Source organism: Rhinolophus ferrumequinum, chromosome 24 (assembly GCF_004115265.2).
Source record: "Rhinolophus ferrumequinum isolate MPI-CBG mRhiFer1 chromosome 24, mRhiFer1_v1.p, whole genome shotgun sequence".
In the NCBI taxonomy this organism is placed as follows: Eukaryota; Metazoa; Chordata; class Mammalia; order Chiroptera; family Rhinolophidae; genus Rhinolophus; species Rhinolophus ferrumequinum.
The window spans coordinates 15,152,560-15,170,483 of record NC_046307.1 but is presented as its reverse complement, the minus strand read 5'-3'; the positions used below and the strand labels follow the sequence as shown (position 1 = coordinate 15,170,483).

General features: G+C 48.0%; 2 protein-coding genes across 2 annotated transcripts; one reads left to right on the top strand and one right to left on the bottom strand.

Annotated features, from left to right (window-relative positions):
• The first annotated feature begins 1,611 nt into the window (after positions 1–1,611).
• On the top strand, positions 1,612–15,017 carry LOC117016759 (uncharacterized). Its single transcript, XM_033096427.1, has 15 exons — positions 1,612–1,619; positions 4,207–4,292; positions 4,367–4,414; positions 5,261–5,338; positions 5,602–5,684; positions 6,856–6,942; positions 7,016–7,132; positions 9,704–9,837; positions 10,888–11,096; positions 11,169–11,252; positions 12,343–12,397; positions 12,471–12,538; positions 12,974–13,135; positions 14,288–14,446; positions 14,525–15,017. Exons 4-15 carry the CDS (start codon positions 5,270–5,272, stop codon positions 14,774–14,776), a joined length of 1,479 nt encoding a protein of 492 aa, XP_032952318.1. The 5' UTR covers positions 1,612–1,619; positions 4,207–4,292; positions 4,367–4,414; positions 5,261–5,269; the 3' UTR covers positions 14,777–15,017.
• A 151-nt stretch (positions 15,018–15,168) lies between these two features.
• On the bottom strand, positions 15,169–17,910 carry LOC117016760 (probable UDP-sugar transporter protein SLC35A4). The gene has a single exon (XM_033096428.1). The coding sequence runs from the start codon at positions 17,561–17,563 to the stop codon at positions 16,589–16,591; it is 975 nt and encodes a 324-aa protein (XP_032952319.1). The 5' UTR covers positions 17,564–17,910; the 3' UTR covers positions 15,169–16,588.
• Positions 17,911–17,924: the final 14 nt, after the last annotated feature.

The following is a 17,924-nucleotide window of genomic DNA, read 5'->3' as shown; positions in this document are numbered from 1 at the left end:
GGAAGGAAGTCAAGGAAAGGGAAATGGACTAAGAGAGATAAGGGATCCACGTCTACGTACAATAAGGTCAGATATCCGTTGTGGTATGACAAATTTATATTGCCAGGGTAGGACTGGGGAGTCACAGGGCTTCCTTTTTTGAGCCCAAATCGGTTCCCTATAGCTTCCCCTTTTGTTCCTATTCTGTCTCTGGAAGCAAACAGACATCCGTCGTTTTCCTCCAAAATCCTGAGTCAAGAATTTGTGTTCTCTCCCATGGAGTCTTCTTTTCTCCAACACAAACACCCTCTACCACCACTTCTTCTAATGCTCAGAGCCCCCTCATTCTCCAGATCGTGGGAGGCTCTTTATGAACCACTTAGAATTACCTGTAATGGAAATAATTTGAACAATGACTTGGATATTTGAGAATTTAACAAATTTCCAAGTTTTCTTTTTTAGTATGGTATTGTGTATGATAGGTATGATGTTGTGGTTATGTTTAAGCAAGAGTGCTTAACAAAGACATCACAAGAAAAGAAAATCACAGCCCAATATCTTTTATGAAATGGATGTAGGAGCACTCAACAAAATACTATCCAGCAAAATTGATCCAGCAGTGTATATAAGAAGAATTAGACACCATGACCAAGTGGGGTTTATCTCAGGAATGCAAAGTTGGTTTATATGTATACACTTGCAATGAACATCCTGAAAATGAAATTAAAGAAAACAATTCCACTTAGTAGTATCAAAAAGAATAAAATACTGAGGAATAAATACAAGGGAAGGGCCGGCCCGGTGGCTCAGGCTGTTGGAGCTCCGTGCTCCTAATGCCAAAGGCTGCTGGTTCGATTCCCACATGGGCCAGTGGGTCTCAACCACAAGGTTGCCGGTTTCGACTCCCTCAAGGGACGGTGGGCTGTGCCCCCTGCAACTAGCAACGGCAACTGGACCTGGAGCTGAGCTGCGCCCTCCACAACTAAGATTGAAAGGACAATAACTTGATTTGGAAAAAGTCCTGGAAGTACACACTTAAATAAAGCCTAATAAAGCCCTGTTCCCCAATAAAGCCCTGTTCCCCTTCCCCAATAAAATCTTAAAAAAAAATACAACAAGGGAAGTGCAAACTTACACTTTAAAGCTACAAAATATTGTTGAAACAAATTAAAGAAGATCTAAGTACGTAAATGGAATAACATTCCCTGTTCATAGATCTTAATGTCGCTAAGATGTCAATTCTCCTCAACCGATCTACAGATTCAATGAAATTTTTATAAGGATCTAAGCTGACTTTTTGTATAAATTGACAAGATGATTCTAAAGTTCATGTGGATTTCAACAGATGCTGAATAGACAAAACAATCTTATAAAAGAAGAACAAGAAAGTCAGAATACTCACACTTCCTGATTTCAAAACTTACTGAGGCAACAGTAGCCAACAAAGTATTGTGCTGGCATAGAAACAAACAGAGAGAGCAGTGGAAGAGAAACGGAGTCCAGAATAAACCCGTGTTTCTATGAATTACTGATTTTGACAAGGAGGCCAAGAACATTCAATATGGGAAGACTGATCTTTTGAACAAATGGCACTGGGACACCTGGATATCCAGATGCAGACGAGGGATAAGTAAATTGTGGTACATAAATACAATGGAATATTATTCAGCCAAAAAGGGGCATATATTGATTCATGCCACAACTTGGATGAATCTCGGAAACTAATGCTAAGTCAAAGAAGCTAGATGCTAAAGGTCACATATTGTACAATTTCTTTCATATAATATATCCAGAATAGGCAAATCCATAGAGACAGAAAGCTGATTACCTGGGTAAGAGAGAGTGGAGGTGAATGGGAAGTGAGTCCTTAATGGGTGTGGCGCATATGGGGAGGGTAATGAAACAGTTTTGAAACTAGAAAGAAGTGATGATTGTACAACATTGTGACTACACTAAATCCCACCGAACTACACACTTTAAAATGGTTAATTGTATGTACTGTGAATTTCACCTCAATTAAAAAAAATATTCAGAGGGAGGGAATAAAACTGTAAATAGTGACAGACTGTAATGATAAGTACTGTAAGTGGGGCGTGTAGAGAGGATTGGAGTCCTAGTGAATGCCTGGCTCTGACTGCACAGGAGTGGGGTCATCACAGAGGAGGTGACACTGGAACTGGGGTTTCAAAGGATGAATAGGAATTCAAGATACTGCAAGTATAGAATGTGAGAGAAAGGGGGGTCTTTAAAGAAAGGGGTGATTGATGTTTCCATGCAGAGGGAACAGACTGGGCCAAATCTTGGAGGTGTGAGAAAGCAATTTCCATACTGAGGACTGGGAAAGTTGAAGACATGGTGTTCAGGGAGAATATAAATAGCAGAAAAGGAAGGCAGGGACCAGATCGTGAGGGTTTGGGCAGTCCATGTTAATGCCTTCAAGCAGGAATTAAGCAGGATTTATTTGTTAGAGGGACAGCATGAACATGCTTCTTTTGCCTAAATTAAATTTCAATAGCTTGGCAATATCTTATTGACTCATTTTAAAAATGTTCATTAGGGGTGGCTGGCTGGCTCCGTGGTTAGAACGCAGTGCTCCTAACACTAAGGTTGCCAGTTCGATTCCCACATGGACCCGTGAGCTGCACCCTCCACAACTGGATTGAAAACAATGACTTGACTTGGAGATGAGCTGCGCCCCCCACAACTAGACTGAAAACGACTTGATATGGAGCTGATGGGTCCTGGAAAAACACACTGTTCCCCAATATTTCCCAATTTAAAAAAATGTTCATTAATACTTGCACTGCTTACTGTATGTCAGGCCCCATTCTAATGCTTATCATAAATTCACTTAATCTCATCAACAGTGGTTCTTAATGTCTTGGCTCCATCAGTGTCACCTGGAAGTCTTCTGAAACACAGACACCAGAGTTTCTGATTCAGTAGGTGTGGGGTGAAGCCTGAGTATTTGCTTCTCATTCCAGTTTCCAGGAGATGCTTGATGCTACTGGCCCAAGGAACATACTTTGAGAAACACTACTTTACATCAACCTTATAAAAAAGATACCATTATCATCACTATCATTTCCATTTTACAGATGTGGAAACAAACAAATAGGTTAAGTAACTTGCCCAAGGCCATATAGCTCTCATACTATCTCCACTATGATGGAGCAAGAATTGAACACTAGGTAACAGCAGCCATGTCTCCTAATTCAGAGACTTAAGGGGTGGTATTTTCATTATTGTTTGCAACCATCATATATATATATATATATATATATATATATATATATATATATATATATATCTCACAGTGGATCATTACTGACATATGAGATAAAAGAATTAGAGATGCTAACTAATGCCACGATATGATCTGCAAACATACTAAAAATCATTGGTATGTATGGTATAAGAATTATATCTCAATAAAGCTATTATTTTTAAAGGGGTGATTATCTTTTATAAATACATACCAAAATAGCTATGGATGAAATAATAAGATATCTGAGATTTGCTTCAAAAGAATCCATTGGGAGTGGAGAGGGGGAACAGACTGGCCCTCAGTGGATAATTGCTGAAGCAGGGGGCTTGGAGGTTCATTCTATTATTGTCTACACAGATACGTTGAACATTTTTCTTTTCTTTTTTTTAATTTATTGGGGTGACAATTATTAGTAAAATTACATAGATATCAGGTGTACAATTCTGTATTACATCATCTATAAATCCCATTGTGTGTTCACCACTTAGTGAACATTTTTCATAAGAGGAAAAAAAGAAGAATCCCCTGCAGTGTTCTAACTGACTTAGAAAAGAGGGGACTGCCACCTCCTTCGACAAGTTATTACTTAGAGGCCCCACCCAGAGATCCTCAGATCAGGGAAATGAATTATTGAGGGGAATCTGAGAGGCATGGAAGCCATGGAAGGTAGAGAGGCAGTGAGCGCAGCGGCTGGTTTAGGTCAGGGCAGATCAGCCCCCTTAGCCCTCAGTGACAACCCACAGGCCATGCTGACTGTGATGGTGGAAGTAGAGCAGGCGACAGGATCAGGTAAGAAGCTGCACACATTCATTCTCAGAGGTAGTGCAGCCTGGGAGAGCCTCTTGGGAGAGGGAGAGGGCTAGGCCATCTTAGGTTAGGAAACTGAGACAAAGGTTGAGGGCAGGACTCAGGAGTCCTGGGAGCCTCATGAGAGTTGATATGAAGCCCACCTTTCTCAGGCCCTGAGGAGATCTGTCACCCCACATTCCTTCTGGAGGGGCCCAACAGCATCCGCCTGCTTCAGCTGGGGACTCTGGAGACACAGGTGGAGATGGGAAGAGGTGTGGGTGGGACAGGGGAAGATGGGAGTGACACCGCTAACCCCAGCCCGGCCCACAGGAACAATGTGTCACCTTTGACAGAGTTCTGCGTTCTGAAGCTGCTCAGGTAAGGGGGTCTGATAGGGCAATGGGAGGAGGACGGGAGCCCTCAGTGCCCTGGAGCCTGGATGCTGAGTGCTTCCCCAGTCCTTTGCTCAGGCCAGGCTGGGTCAGGGCACCTCATACAGGGGGCTGTGTCTGCGTCTCCCTGCAGGAGGCAGAGCAGGAGCTGCTAGCACAAGTCCAGTCCCAACTAGGCTATGTGGGCCGAGGGTACAGTGTGGGCCTGCTGCTTCGGGGTCGGGAAACAGAGGCACCCCGGCTCGTGCCTCAGGTGAGTCCCAGAGGAGCCATGTGGTATGGATGTCATGAGGCTCAGGTGTTGCCTCCTCCAGGGGACCTTCGAGAACCTTCCTCTCCCTACTGTAGCTGGACTAGGTACCCCTCCATGGGTCCCATATAGTGCCCTGTGGTCTATGCAGGGTGTTTGGCCAGGGTCAATTTATGCAGCGATCAACAGGTCAGGGAAGGTGGGAGGCTGGGAGTGGTGGTATGCAAAGATCAAACGTCCAGGGAGGTCTAATTTTCACAGTTCTTGGTAATACTAATAATGATAAAGTAAACTGGAAAGTTTTGTTTTTTGGACTTTATCAAAAATGCCCCCGAGTCAAAGGAGCTGCCTCAGAACCTTGCCATGGGACCCTGCCCTAGCAAAAAGCAGGTCCCACTGAAAATGTCTGCTCACTTGTCCAGCTTGCTGTGAACCATGAGGGCTGGGCCTATTTCTGTCCCGGACACCGTTTCCCCACACCAAGCACAGGGTGAAGCACAGGCTTCACCTCAGGAAATGTTGAAGGACACTTCTTTCTCAGTTGATTTCTCAATCCCCACTGAACCCCTTTTTCCACTTTAGCTGCTGCAGATGCTGTTTGAGGAAGCTCTGTCCCTCGGGGGCGCTGATCCTGTGCTTAGTACTCTTAGCCTGGTGCAGGTGAGACGTGTGGGGAGGGGAGACCTGGGGCCAAGTCCGTGGTGATGCTGCAGAGAGTCTGAGGCTTGTTGACAGCCAAAAAACTTGGGTCTCGCTCCACTCTGCTGCTCACCAATGTGGGCTTGCCTCTCTGGGGTCTACTTTTTCTTGCCTGAAATGGCTGAATTTTGGTGCCTTGCTTGGCCTACAGACTCCAGCGGGAGGATCATGTGAGCTGGGGAAAGGCTCTGTTTGTAACAGGCGCTGTGCTTGTTTGATCCTAGCTCAGCCCCAGTGGGCGGACTCGGGACCTGCTCTCTCCGGGGGAAAAGAACCTGTCGGTGCTGGACGTGGTCCCTCTGGGCTTGTGAGTGTCCGGGGCCCAACGGGGTCCAAGGATGCTTGTCTTAAGGCAGGGCTGATACCCCCATACCAGGCCCTTGGAGGTTTCTCCCCACTGCCACCTCAGGGATGGGAAGCTCTGAGCTTGGGGTCATGCTTACAGGCCTGGGCGTGCTCCCAGGACTCCGTCTCACCCTCTTCCCTTCGTTCCATATCCTCATCCCTGTCACTCCTCTCACTCATCCACTTATACCTCTTCAGCTTAGTCATTATCATCCTGGGTGATCTGAGCATCTCACCGAGCAGAAGTTCAGTTTGTCCATCTGTAAAATGGGAGCTATCCCAACTATGCCGTTTCCTTCACTGGGCAGATGATAGCACAAAAACTAAGATCATGGGGCTGGCCCGGTGGCTCAGGCAGCTGGAGCGCCATGCTTCTAACTCTGAAGGCTGCCGGTTTGATTCCCACACGGGCCAGAGGGCTTTCTACAAGGTTGCCGGTTCAACTCCTTGAATCCCCCAAGGGATGGTGGGCTCGGCCCCCTGCAACTAAGATTGATCACGGCACCTTGAGCTGAGCTGCCTTCTGGATGGCTCAGTTGGTTGGAGCATGGGCTCTCAACCACAAGGTTGCCAGTTCAATTCCTCGAGTCCCACAAGGGATGGTGGGCTGTGTCCCCTGCAACTAAGATTGAACACGGCACCTTGAGCTGAGCTGCTGCTGAGCTCCTGAATGGCTCAGTTGGTTGGAGCACGTCCTCTCAACCACAAGGTTGCTGGTTCGACTCCCACAAGGGATGGTGGGCTGTGCCCCCTGCAACTAGCAACGGCAACAGGACCTGGAGCTGAGCTGGCCCCCTCCACAACTAAGACTGAAAGGACAACAACTTGAAGCTGAACAGCACCCTCCACAACTAAGATTGAAAGGACAACAACTTGACTTGGAGAAAGTCCTGGAAGTACACACTGTTCCCCAATAAAGTCCTGTTAAAAAACAAACAGACAAATTAAAAAAAAATAACGAAGGTCATGAAGATGAGAGGCTTTTAGGGGATATACTGATCTTGGAGCCGTGGGGATGATTCTTACAGGCTCTCAGGACCCCTCCCCCCCCACCGGGCTCCCCAGGCAGAGGTTCTTGGGGGCTGACAGAACTCTGGTGCTTAAGAGCTGAGCTCAGCCTCCCCTTCTTCCAGAGTGGTGGAAGATGCCAGCGAAGTAGAGGTGTCAGACTCAAAAGCTGCCTCAGAGCTGTACTTGCAGGCCACAGGGGTGGAAAGCAGGTGAGGACAAGAGGGCGCCCGTCACCCTCTCACCCCGTAGGCATTTGGCCTGATACTACCTTCTCCTCCACAGGGCCTGTTCTCTGCTTACTGTCACCATGTGCCGCCCAGGGCCACACCCTTCTGAGGGGGCGGGGACCCAGAGCATATGGCGAGGGGTCTTGCGGATCCTGCAGCTCCCGGGAGCCCTGTAAGTCTGACAGAGACTTCTGACTGTTTTGGAGGCGGGGTGGGGTGGGGGTGACTGAAACACGAATGTGGGGCTCCAGGGCAGCATTAGGGTCCCCTCCTCCCCTCACCTCGGACAGGCTGAAGGACTCTCTTTAGCAATTCTTGTAAGGCAGGTCAACTAGCAGTGAACTCCCTCATTTTTTGCTTATTTAGGAAAATCTTAATATCTCCTACATTTTTGAGGGATAGTTTTGCCAGATAGAGATAGAATTCTTCGTTGACAGATTTTTTTCTTTCAGCACTTGAAATACGTTATCTCACTGCCTTCGGACCCTCATAGTTATTGATGAGAAATTTGTTTTTAATCTTATTGAGGATCCTTGTAAATAACACGTTGCTTCTCTCTTGCTGTTTTCAAGATTCTGACTTTGACTTTTGACAGTTTGATTATAAAATGTCTTGGTGTGGCTCCCTTGGAGTTTATCTATCTTGGAAATTTTTGAGCTTCTTGGATGTGTAGATTCTGTCTTTCATAAAATTTGGGATATTTTTGAGCATTATTTCTTCAAATATTTTCTGCCCCTTTCTCTCTCGTTTCTCCTCACATTGTGCTTATGTTTGTACACTTGGTGGCATCCCACAGGTCTCTTAGGCTCATTTTCCTTCATTCTTTTTTCTTTCTGCTCCTCAGACCGGATAATTAATTTTATTTGACCTGTCTTCAAGTTTCTAGAGACTCTTTCTAGTGCCTGCTCAAATCTGCCCTCTAGTGGATTTAAATTTTCAGTTATTGTAGTTTCCTACTTGGTTCCTTTTCATAATTTCTATCCTTCTATTGATATTTTCTATGCATTGAGACATCATTTTCTTGATTTCCTTGAGTTTCATGAACATATTTAAGATGGTTGAATTACAGTCTTTGTCTAGTGAATCCAATGTCTGTGCTTCCTTAGGGACAGGCATTGAAAAATGTCTTTAATAGAAAAATGAAGTTTCTATTAATTTCATTTTTTTTCCTGTGAGGAAGTCATATATTCTTGTTAATTTGCACACCTCATACTTTGTTGTTGTTGTTGTGGGACACTGGCCAATTTGAATGTTTTTTATTAACACTGTATTCTTTATTGTGTTGTTCTCTTAAGTCTCCAAACTTTTCCTTAGTGTTCAGACATTTTGGATACGGTGATGTGGTGACTCTGAAAACAAGATTCTCCCTCCTCACCAGGGTTTGCCTTGTTGCTTGTTGTGGGCCGGAGCCATATATTTGCTTAGTGACTTTTTCAAACAATTTTTGCAAAGGTTTTATTCTTTGCGGTCACTGCAGTCTCCATTCTATTATCTCAGTGGTTACTTAGCTAGTGACGTGACATAGACTTCCTTAAACTCTTGGGACCAAAAACACTTAAATAAAAAAAAAGAGAAAGAAAGGAAGGGAGACAGAAAAGGGAAGAAGGAGGAAGAGGGGGAGGAGGGTAGGAAGGAGAAGGAAAAGGAAAAAAAATTCCCCTGGTTTCTACAAATTGGCTCTGTGTTGGGTCACTCCTTCTATGCTCGATCAGGCCACAATAGCCCTGCCTTAGCCCCACATCGTGCTTTTGCTGAGCCTAAAAATCAGCCGGAGGTGGAAGCTTATGGTCTTCTCAGGTCTTTTCCGAGTGTGCATCCTGCCCTGGGCATGTGCACGGCTCTCTAGTTTTCCCAGTACATGTAGGAACTTTTTAAAGTCCTTATTCCTCCTAAATCTCACTCCTCAACTTTTCCTTGGAGTCTTCCATGTATTGATTGTTTGCCCCAAATGTTATTTTTGCTTGTTCTTTCATCTTCCAATGTTTTGGTGGGGTTATGTTTTGAAAACAATGTTTTCAATGTTTTATGTCCTTTGGTATAGCTGCTCTTCCCTGAAAGAGTTCCAAGATAAGTAAAACAAAGGAAAGACCCTTTTGCTGGTCCTTTGGGGGAAATCCCAACCAGTCACAACAGATAAACACAATTCCTTGGGAACAAAGTTCTGCTCTGTTTCCTACAGAACCAGGTACCACCTCCACCCCAATCCCCCCAAAATGTTTTAACATACCTGAGCCCCAACCTCCTCCCCAGCACCTCTGTGGGCTGGGGGAGGTTGGAGCTCGGGCAAGTTAAAACATCACAAAGCTCTCTTACCATATTTAAGAAAGTGCCTTTCTCCTGGTTAAGCATTCACTTGGTTGCCATAAACCTTTGACTATCAGAGTTCTAGTACAGTTGATTCTGGTAATTTTTGCCCAATGTTTCTGGGGAGGACAGACCCCCACAGTTCCCTATTCTGCTATTTTTGTTGATGTTGCCTTGCTTTTTTATTTTTAAATTGGGTTGTCTTTTTCTTGTTGATGTGTAAGAGCTCTTTATATATTCTGGATAAAAGTCCATAGTCAGATTAGACAATTGATATTTTTTATTTGTAATTAAAAAAATAATAAAATAAAGATGTACACAAGGTTGCAATTCTGTCTGGTGATGCACGAAAGTTACTGGAAATGGTCAGCCTTTCCATCAGGCCAGTTTCTTTCTCCACCCATCAATGGACATCTTTCTTCCTCTCTCCCTCTGGCAGAGACTGCCCCCTGCTGCAGGTATTGGCCGGTAAGGTTAATGGTGAGGAGGTGGAGGGCTCTCTACCCTGGATTGTCTCATGGCTCCTGGAAGGAAACAACTACAGTGGTCTTCTTCTTCGCCTGGGATCTCAAGGTGGCCTGCGGAGGGTGTGGGGTTCTTTGGGAAGCTCTGGGATCTGACCTTAGGCCTGCCCCACCCTCTCACCCAACCAGCCAAAGCCCCAACCCCAGTCCAGAGAGAGCCTGACCATGTGGGAGGGCCAGGATTCAGCCAGGTCCCAGGGTGGCTAGTCTGCAGAGGTCTGGAGTAACCCCCTTACCCTTCAGAGGCCTTCAACAGTTTACCAAGCATTTTTACACTGACTAATACCTTTGATTTGTACCACAACCCCATGAGGCAGATGTAATTTACAGATGAGGAAAGGGAAAATCAGCAACAGAAAGGTACTTGTCTATATTCACACAATACTAAAAATCAGTCCTCTATAAAGTGATATGTCAGTAATTTTGGGGGAGGTCAAGTGAAGGGTATAGATCAAACAAGAATGGCCATTGGTAACTGTTGAAGCTGGGCTATAAATAGATGGATTTCCTATGCTTTGCATATGATTGAAAATTTCTATAATAAAAAAGTTAAAAAGCAACTCTGGCCCTCTGACCGGCTCCAAAATCAACAAACACACATTCACTTGGCCAACATATTCCCAGACCTCCTCCTGTACCAGGACGTGTGCGACATGGAAGTTAAGTTGAGGCAGTTCACATTCTCAAGGATAAAGCAGTCAGAGACAGACACATGTTTATAGGGCAGGTTGGTATCATGATTAAGAACACAGACTTTAGTGCCAGACAGACCTAGGCTTGAGCTTCAGCTTTGCCACTCACCAGAAAGTTACTTGACCTCTCTGAGCTGGAAAATGTGTATGGTGGTGGTGGGGGGGCAGGATAAAAATTTTAAAGTTATTGACTCATTGGCGTGGTGTGTGGATAAGAAGAGGCAATCCATGAAAAGCCTTAGCATAGTGCCAGCAAGCACATGTAGAAGTCTGGTAGGTGTTAGCTGTTTTTATGGCTCCTGGAAGGAAACAACTACAGTGGTCTTCTGCTACTAATAAAAAGTATTATAGGCAGTATGCTTTGGCGTCCACGGGAAGGAGTCATTCACTCAGTCTTCTTTTACTAGGCAGCTCCCTGAGCTTGCTCCAGGCTGCTCTCTTGGGGGCCGCGGGAAGGAGGATGCAGGTGAAACAGGTCAGGCCCACCTTGTGGGATGCAGCAGAAGAGGCCCGAGCCCGCAGGGCTGGCCTGAAGAGCCTGCGTTTAGGCCTCCTGGGGGACACCCTGTCGGATGGCAGGCTCAACCAGCTGGGCAGGGCACTGCGGGAGCTGCAGGTGAGCAAAGTGAGGTCTGGAGGTGCCTGGGCCAGCAGTAGCCGAAACCCACTTTCAACCCCCTCTTCATAGGTGGTAAAAGCCTGGAGCCAGCGCCTAAGAAACTGGATGCTCAAAGGGGTCAAAGCTGAGGCTGTGGGACTCCTAGAACCACAGGTATGTCTTCTCATCCAACCTCTTGGGAGCCCCACTGATGTCTGCCTTCCTTTCGTGTTTACAGAGCACTATGAGGGGTCACTTCCTTCACTCCTTAATTTATTGTTTCCCGAACATTTATTGACCACTAACTATGTGCTGGGTACAGTGCCATGTAGGCCCTAGGAAAGCCCTGTCCTCAAGGAGTTTACAATCTGCTGGAGAGAAACAATTACAACATCGTACTAGTGCTCTGAAAGGTTTATCAACACAGGGTTCTATGGGGCATCTAAGTTAGTCTTGGCAAGAGAGCGAAGGAAGTGAAACTTCAGGGAGGAAGTTGATTCTTGGAGGAGATGGCCAGCAATGAGTGAAGAACATTCCAGGCAGAGAAAATAACAAGCAGGTCTCTTTGTGGGACTGCAAGCAGCTCAATTTGTTGGAGAGTAGAGTTTGAGGAAGAGTCAGGAGAGAAGGACTAGAGAGGGAAGTAGGGTCCAGGTCATATAGGGCTTTGTAAATCTATTGAGATGTTTGAAAGTCAAGCAGAGCCACAGAAGTATTTTAAGCAAGGAGGACAACATTGCTCCCACTTTTCAGGTGAGCACACTGAAAGCTGAGAGAAGGGGAGTGAGTATCCCAGGGTCACTGGGATAATCAAAGGCATTAGAGGTGCAAATGCCAAAGTCCGTAGACTGAACGTGGTGCTCTTTCATCCCCTTAGGATGCATGGCCACTCTTGTGCAAAAGGGGGCACTATTTTCCATGATTGGCCACAGGGTGGCTGGACCGCTACCCCATCCAGCTTCTTCTGGTTCTTCCCTTTTCATAAGGATTTACAACTTGTTTTTACAGCCCTGGGCATTGGGAATTTGGCATGTAAGCTCCCATTTATTGAGCAGTGCCTGATCCCATTTCATACTCTCTACAACTCTTATCAGCTCTTTTATAGATGAAGAAATGGAGTCCCAAAAGACTAGTCACCTGCCTGAGGTCATAGAGCTAAGAAAAGGAGGGGCTGGGACCCTGATGTGTCTGATTTCAAAGCCCTGAGCTTAACCCATGCTGTGCTGGAAGGGTGTGGAATTCTCACTCCTCATTTTCTTCTCAGCAGGTGACAAATTCAGCAGCAAGCCACAGTCCAGGTCTCCAGGGGGAGCCCCAAGGTGGGTCTGGGGTTTGGGGGTGGAGCTGGAGGTCTTCTCCACATTTGATGTGTTTAATTGCATTTTCCTCCAGTGGCAGGAAGAACAACATCTCTAGGACCTGGGCCCCAAAAGCATTCTCTCCGGGACTCTGAGGAACAGGTACCCTCATGTACCCCAGAACAACTGGAAGCTGTTGGGGGGGGGTGGTGAAGAGTTGTCGAGTTGCATAACTCAGTGTATCTCCAGCTTACCCTGCCCCAACGTCAGGGAGAAACATGGAGCTTCTGGCAAATAAGGGACCTGAAGGGCTACTGGATCCCTAAGGGAGGGGCATGGGAAGGGATTGTTTTCCTACTGGGTTGGATTAGGGGTACGTGATCCGTAGGGCCTCCGTGGCGTCTATTGGCAGAGCCAACACGTATCCTCTCTCCCCATGGCCTCTGACTAGACTACAGGCTCTTCCAGGCCAGTTAGGTCCTGGATGTAGTTCGGGGAACAGCCCTGGTAATGGGATTGTTGGAAATGTTGGGCCCTGTGTCCCCATGCCCTGTGCATACATGGGCTTCTGGCTGAAGCTAGACTGACGTCACTCAGGCCCAGCAGGTGCCAGATGTGGCCCTGCAGTTCTTCCTGGCCCAGGCCCGAAGGCAGAGGCTGCGAGAACAGCAGCAAATCTGGATCCAAGAGGAACTGAAGCATTTGGAAAAGGAGGAGGCAGCAGGTGACCAGGTCAAAGGCCTGGTGGCTGGAGAAGAGGTAAGGAGGGTCGTGTAGGGGCCAGCTCCTTACTGGGCCAGGCACTGTGCTGGGGGTGAGGACCCAGTGTTAATTACAACAGACGGGGTCACACCCTCCTCCCTGGTCCTCATAGCTTTGTCGGGGGTAGATGAAGCAATTCTCAGTGTTAAGTGCTGTGATGGGGGGAGCGAGGGGCTGGTGGGAACAAAGCGGTGTACCTGACTCCGGCTGGGGTAGATCAGAGAAGATGGCATCCAAACTGAGACTTAAAGGACAAACAAATCAGCCAGAAGGGTTTGGTAGACTGAGCCCCCCACAGGCAGTTTGTGCTCATCAGAGAGGCACTCAGTAACTAGAACTTGTTTGAACAAGAAACAAAACTATGTGCATGGATTTTGGGGGTGCGTGGGGTAGAGAAACACGCTCTGAGAGAAGACAATAGTGTCTGAGCAAAAGTCCAGAGAGAAGCAATGGCAAAATGGATTCTGGGTATTGCAACCTGTCCTTTTGGTTGGAGCCTGGCAGGTGCATGGTCAGAGGCAAGGCTGAAGAGATGTGTGTGCCATGACTCTGGATTTGGACTTTACAAAGAGGATGACGGTGAACTGTGGAAAAGCATGTTGTCTTAGCTCGGTCCCTCACTAGCCATGTGAATTCGGGGATGTTAAGCCACTTTTCTGATTCAGTTTCCAAATCTGTAAAATGGCAACTTAAGCCATAGGGTTATCACTGGATAAAATGAGATCACACGCATGAAGTATGCAGAACAGTGGGCACAAAGGTGGCACTGAGGGTAAGTGTCTCTCACTCAGTATCCGTGGGGGATTGGTTCTAGGCTGGCAGCGGTACCAAAATCCACAGATGCTCAAGTCCCTTATGTAACATGGTGTAGTATTTGTATATAACCTATGCACATCCTTTATATATTTTAAATCATCTCTCTAATACCTAACACAATGTAAATGCTATGTATATAGTTGTTATACTGTATTGTTTAGGGAATAAGAAAAAAAATTTGTACATGTTCGGTTCAGACACCCATTGACCAAACTACATAGCACACATCAGCACAACATAACATTTGAAAAAAAGTATTTTCAATTCCTGGTTGGTTGACTCTACAAATGAGGAACCCATGGATGCGAAGGGCTGACTGTGTTATCACTTAAGGCCACCAAGGAGAGACAGAGATGGCACCGGGAGCAGACAGTGCTGAGACTCCAGCTGGAGGCTCTTCAGGCAGAGCGGGACACTGCAGAGCAGGACCTGCTAGCCCTCTATGACCTGCATGTGCAGGCCACACGAGCTCGGACATGCCATGTGCTACAGGTCAGTGGGGACAGAAGGCAGGCCTTGAGCTGGTTACAAGGCTGGCTGGCTGACAGACACCTCTGAATCTGGGCACAGGTATTCCGAGCCTGGCGGCGGCTGTGGGAAGAACAAACCATGACCACAGAGCAGCACCACCGCAGCCTGCTGGCTGGCGTTCTACAAGACAGCATCAACCTGGCTGCACAGAACCAGGAGCTCCAAGCCCAGAACCAACAGCTTCAGCAGGCGCAGACTAGGCCAGAGGCAGTTATGCTGGATCGCTGCCCTGGGGAGAAATCTGGTGATCAGGAATCCTTCAGGGGCAGTTTCCTCTCTCCTCATTCTTAAGGGTCTTAGAAAGGAGAGGAAGGAAGTTGGGACGCAATAACCGAGCTAATGTTCATTACGGATAATGAATACCGTCATCAAGCAGGTCTCACTGTGCCAGTCCCTGCTAAGCGCTGAACAGCCACTATTTCATTTCGCCTTTTCCACTACCCAATATAGTTGTAGGCACCACTGACCATTTCAGAGATCAGGCACCTAAAGCTAGGAGAGGTTATCTACACAAGGACAGTCAGCTAGTAAGTGACAGAGCCAGAATTCAAGTCTGGCTGGCTAGAGCTCTGCAAAATAGACGGTAGTGACTCACAAGCTGCAGTATGCATCAGAATCACCTAGGGAGCTTCTTTTAAAAAAAGAAAAAAAAGATTCCCAAACTTCACTTGCTAACATTCTGCTTCAATAGGTCTGGGACTTTTTTTTTTTTTTTTTTTTTAAACAAGCTTCCCTGGTATTCTACCACAGGAGCAGGGCCTGACATTCCTCTGGCCTTGAGAGCAAATAATAGGCAGAAATATCAGTGAAGGATCCAGAGGAAATGAGATCAACCACTTTGAGTCCTCACAAGTTCTCTAGCCTATAGTCTAGTTTGTCCTGCTAGGCCTAGCACCTTCTATTCCCAAGACTCCCTCTAAATTCCCTAGCACCCAAATTTTGTGCTTCAGGAAAATTTCAAAAGCTGTGAGAGAACAGCTTGGCTCCAAGGAGCTGTCAAAGGGAATGCAGCTGCTGACAACAGTGGGGAGAAAACAGCCTTTCCTCCTAGTTTATGTTGCCCCAGGACTAAGATACTCAGGGCACCAGGGGAAACAAAATTGTTTGAGAAGAGCTATGCACCACAGAAGACACAGGACAATCATAACTGATTGTAGGAACCACCTACACCCCAGAATGCTTTATTAAGACCTTATTGCTTATGCAGTTAGAGACACTGATTGAGTTATGCAAGTTTCTCTGTGCCTGGTCCCAGGTCACTCTGTGTAGAGCTTTCGTGGCTGTTGGGAGCTGGGTCACTGCTAGGTGGGGCAGGACCCAGAGTGGGAAGGATGGTACCTCCTAGGAGCTGTAGAGGGGACACTGGAATTCAAGAGGGCCTTTGGGTGAACAGAGAGGTCAGGAGTGTAGGCTTAAGCCAGGGCCCAGGGGCAACATTCCCTGAGATGAGTCAAGCCCCAGCCCCTCTGGGATTTCCAGAACAAAGGCTGGGTGTGGAGAGCAGCACTGTGGAGGGAGCAGCGGGCACTGTCTCCAGGAGCTGCTGGAGCTAGGGAAGCTTGGCAGAGAATGGCTGGGGTGATGGGTGTGGAAGCTGTGGCAATTGGGCTTTTCTGTAGGGGGTGGGGAGCAAGTATCCTTTATGGGGGAGTCATGCACCATGGCTGGGCTGAGGCAGCCAATACCAGGCCTGCAGGCAGTGGGTCTGCTGGGGTGACCACCGTATGCAAGGAAAACCAACTGTTGCCCACATCCCATTTTAAGCAACTGCATTCATGCAGAGTGAGGCAGGGAACCTCTTCCATCAGGGATGGGGTCATTTCTCAGGCTTAGGTACTGATGCTCCCCCCATTACTTAAGTCTGGAAGAACTTGGGGGCGTGGTTAAGAGTTTCCTTAACCAAACCTACTCTACACATCTCCCAGGAGTACGCCTTCATCCACTCACCTCCAGAGACTAACCTGGCTGCTCTCACTTCCCCAGCTTTTCTCACAAGGCACTTGTTACAGGGTTGTTGAAGCGGGCTGCGGTGGGGCTGGGAGATGGCTCCGATGGTGGTACCCAATCTACGGGGTCAGGAGTCAGGGTGGGGGTGGGCAGGGGCTAGCGGCTGCCATAGTACAGGCGCACAGCCAGGCCAATGAGCAGCGTGGCCAGGAAGAAGGCAGCTGTGAGCTGTAGCCGCAGCAGGGCTGCTGAGAGCACGGCGTTGACCACGAGTGAGCAGGACACCACAAAGAGGCGTGTGATGCTGCTGCCGTGCTTCATGACAGCGGACATGAGCAGTCCGTTCAGTGCCTGGCTCAGCACCACGAGCGCCGCCCATCCTGAGAAACCTTCCAGGAGGCCTGGCCCGGGGCCGCCACTTGCATGCAGACCTAAGTTCAGGAGCACACCAAAAGTGTAGAGGAAGAGGTTCTGAAGGGCCAGGGGCAGCCGCTGTCGCTTCAGGAGCAGCTCTGTGTACACAGATGACAAGCCCGAGATGAGGCAGTATAAGACGAGGAGGAGCAGTCCTAGTGGAGTGATATGCATGGGCGTGGGGCCAGCTGCAGCTGCTTGAGGGGGCCCGGGAAGGGTGTTCCCAGGGTCCTGGAGGCCACCAGCTGCATAGCACGCCCCCGCTGCCATCAGCAGCAGCAGTGCAAAGCCCTGGCGTGCAGAGAGTCGGTGCCGGAGGCAGAGGCAGTAGAATAGGGCCGTGCTTCCGATCTTGAGATTGCTCAGCACCTGGTAGGTGCTGGGGTCCATGTAACGTTGAATATAGATCACCAGGTTGTTGTTAGCGCCATAGAGCAGGGCTGATAATGCGAAGGGGGCAGCCTGTCGCCAGGATGGGGTCCCCCGGGGCCATGCTTGCCAGCCCACCAGGAGGGAGAAGGTGCACAACAGCAGCTTGGTCAGCTCAGTCAGCAGCACGGCCGAGGAGGGTCGGAAGGGCACTTGGCCATCTACATGGCACAGTGCCAACAACGGGGCATGGGCACCATACATGGCTGTGGACAGGAGGAGCATCAGGGTCCAGCGGGCCTGCCTGGGACGGCCCAGGCCTGGAGCACCTCCGTCCTCTACACTCATGCCCACGCCACACCCAGGGCGGCCTGTGTAGCTAGCAAGGGACAGCAAGGATTGTGCCACTTTTGGGGAAAATCAAGTTATGGAGCCAGCTCCCAGGAGGGAGGAGCCGTGGCACATCATCAGAAAGAACACGGAGGATCACAGTCAGATGTAAACTCCACAGTCAGGGCTGGAAAGGAGCTTGTGGCCCAAGGAGCCACAGTCTTGGGGCCAGTCCCATGGGGTGAGGGAGGGAAGGAGTCCAGGGTGCTGGCTGATGAGCCACTGTCCACCCTCTCCAGGAAGGGAAGCAAGGATGAAGGTGGCAGGAAAGTTGGAGACAGCAAATGGGTGACAGCTGGGGAAGCCAGATATGGTGTCT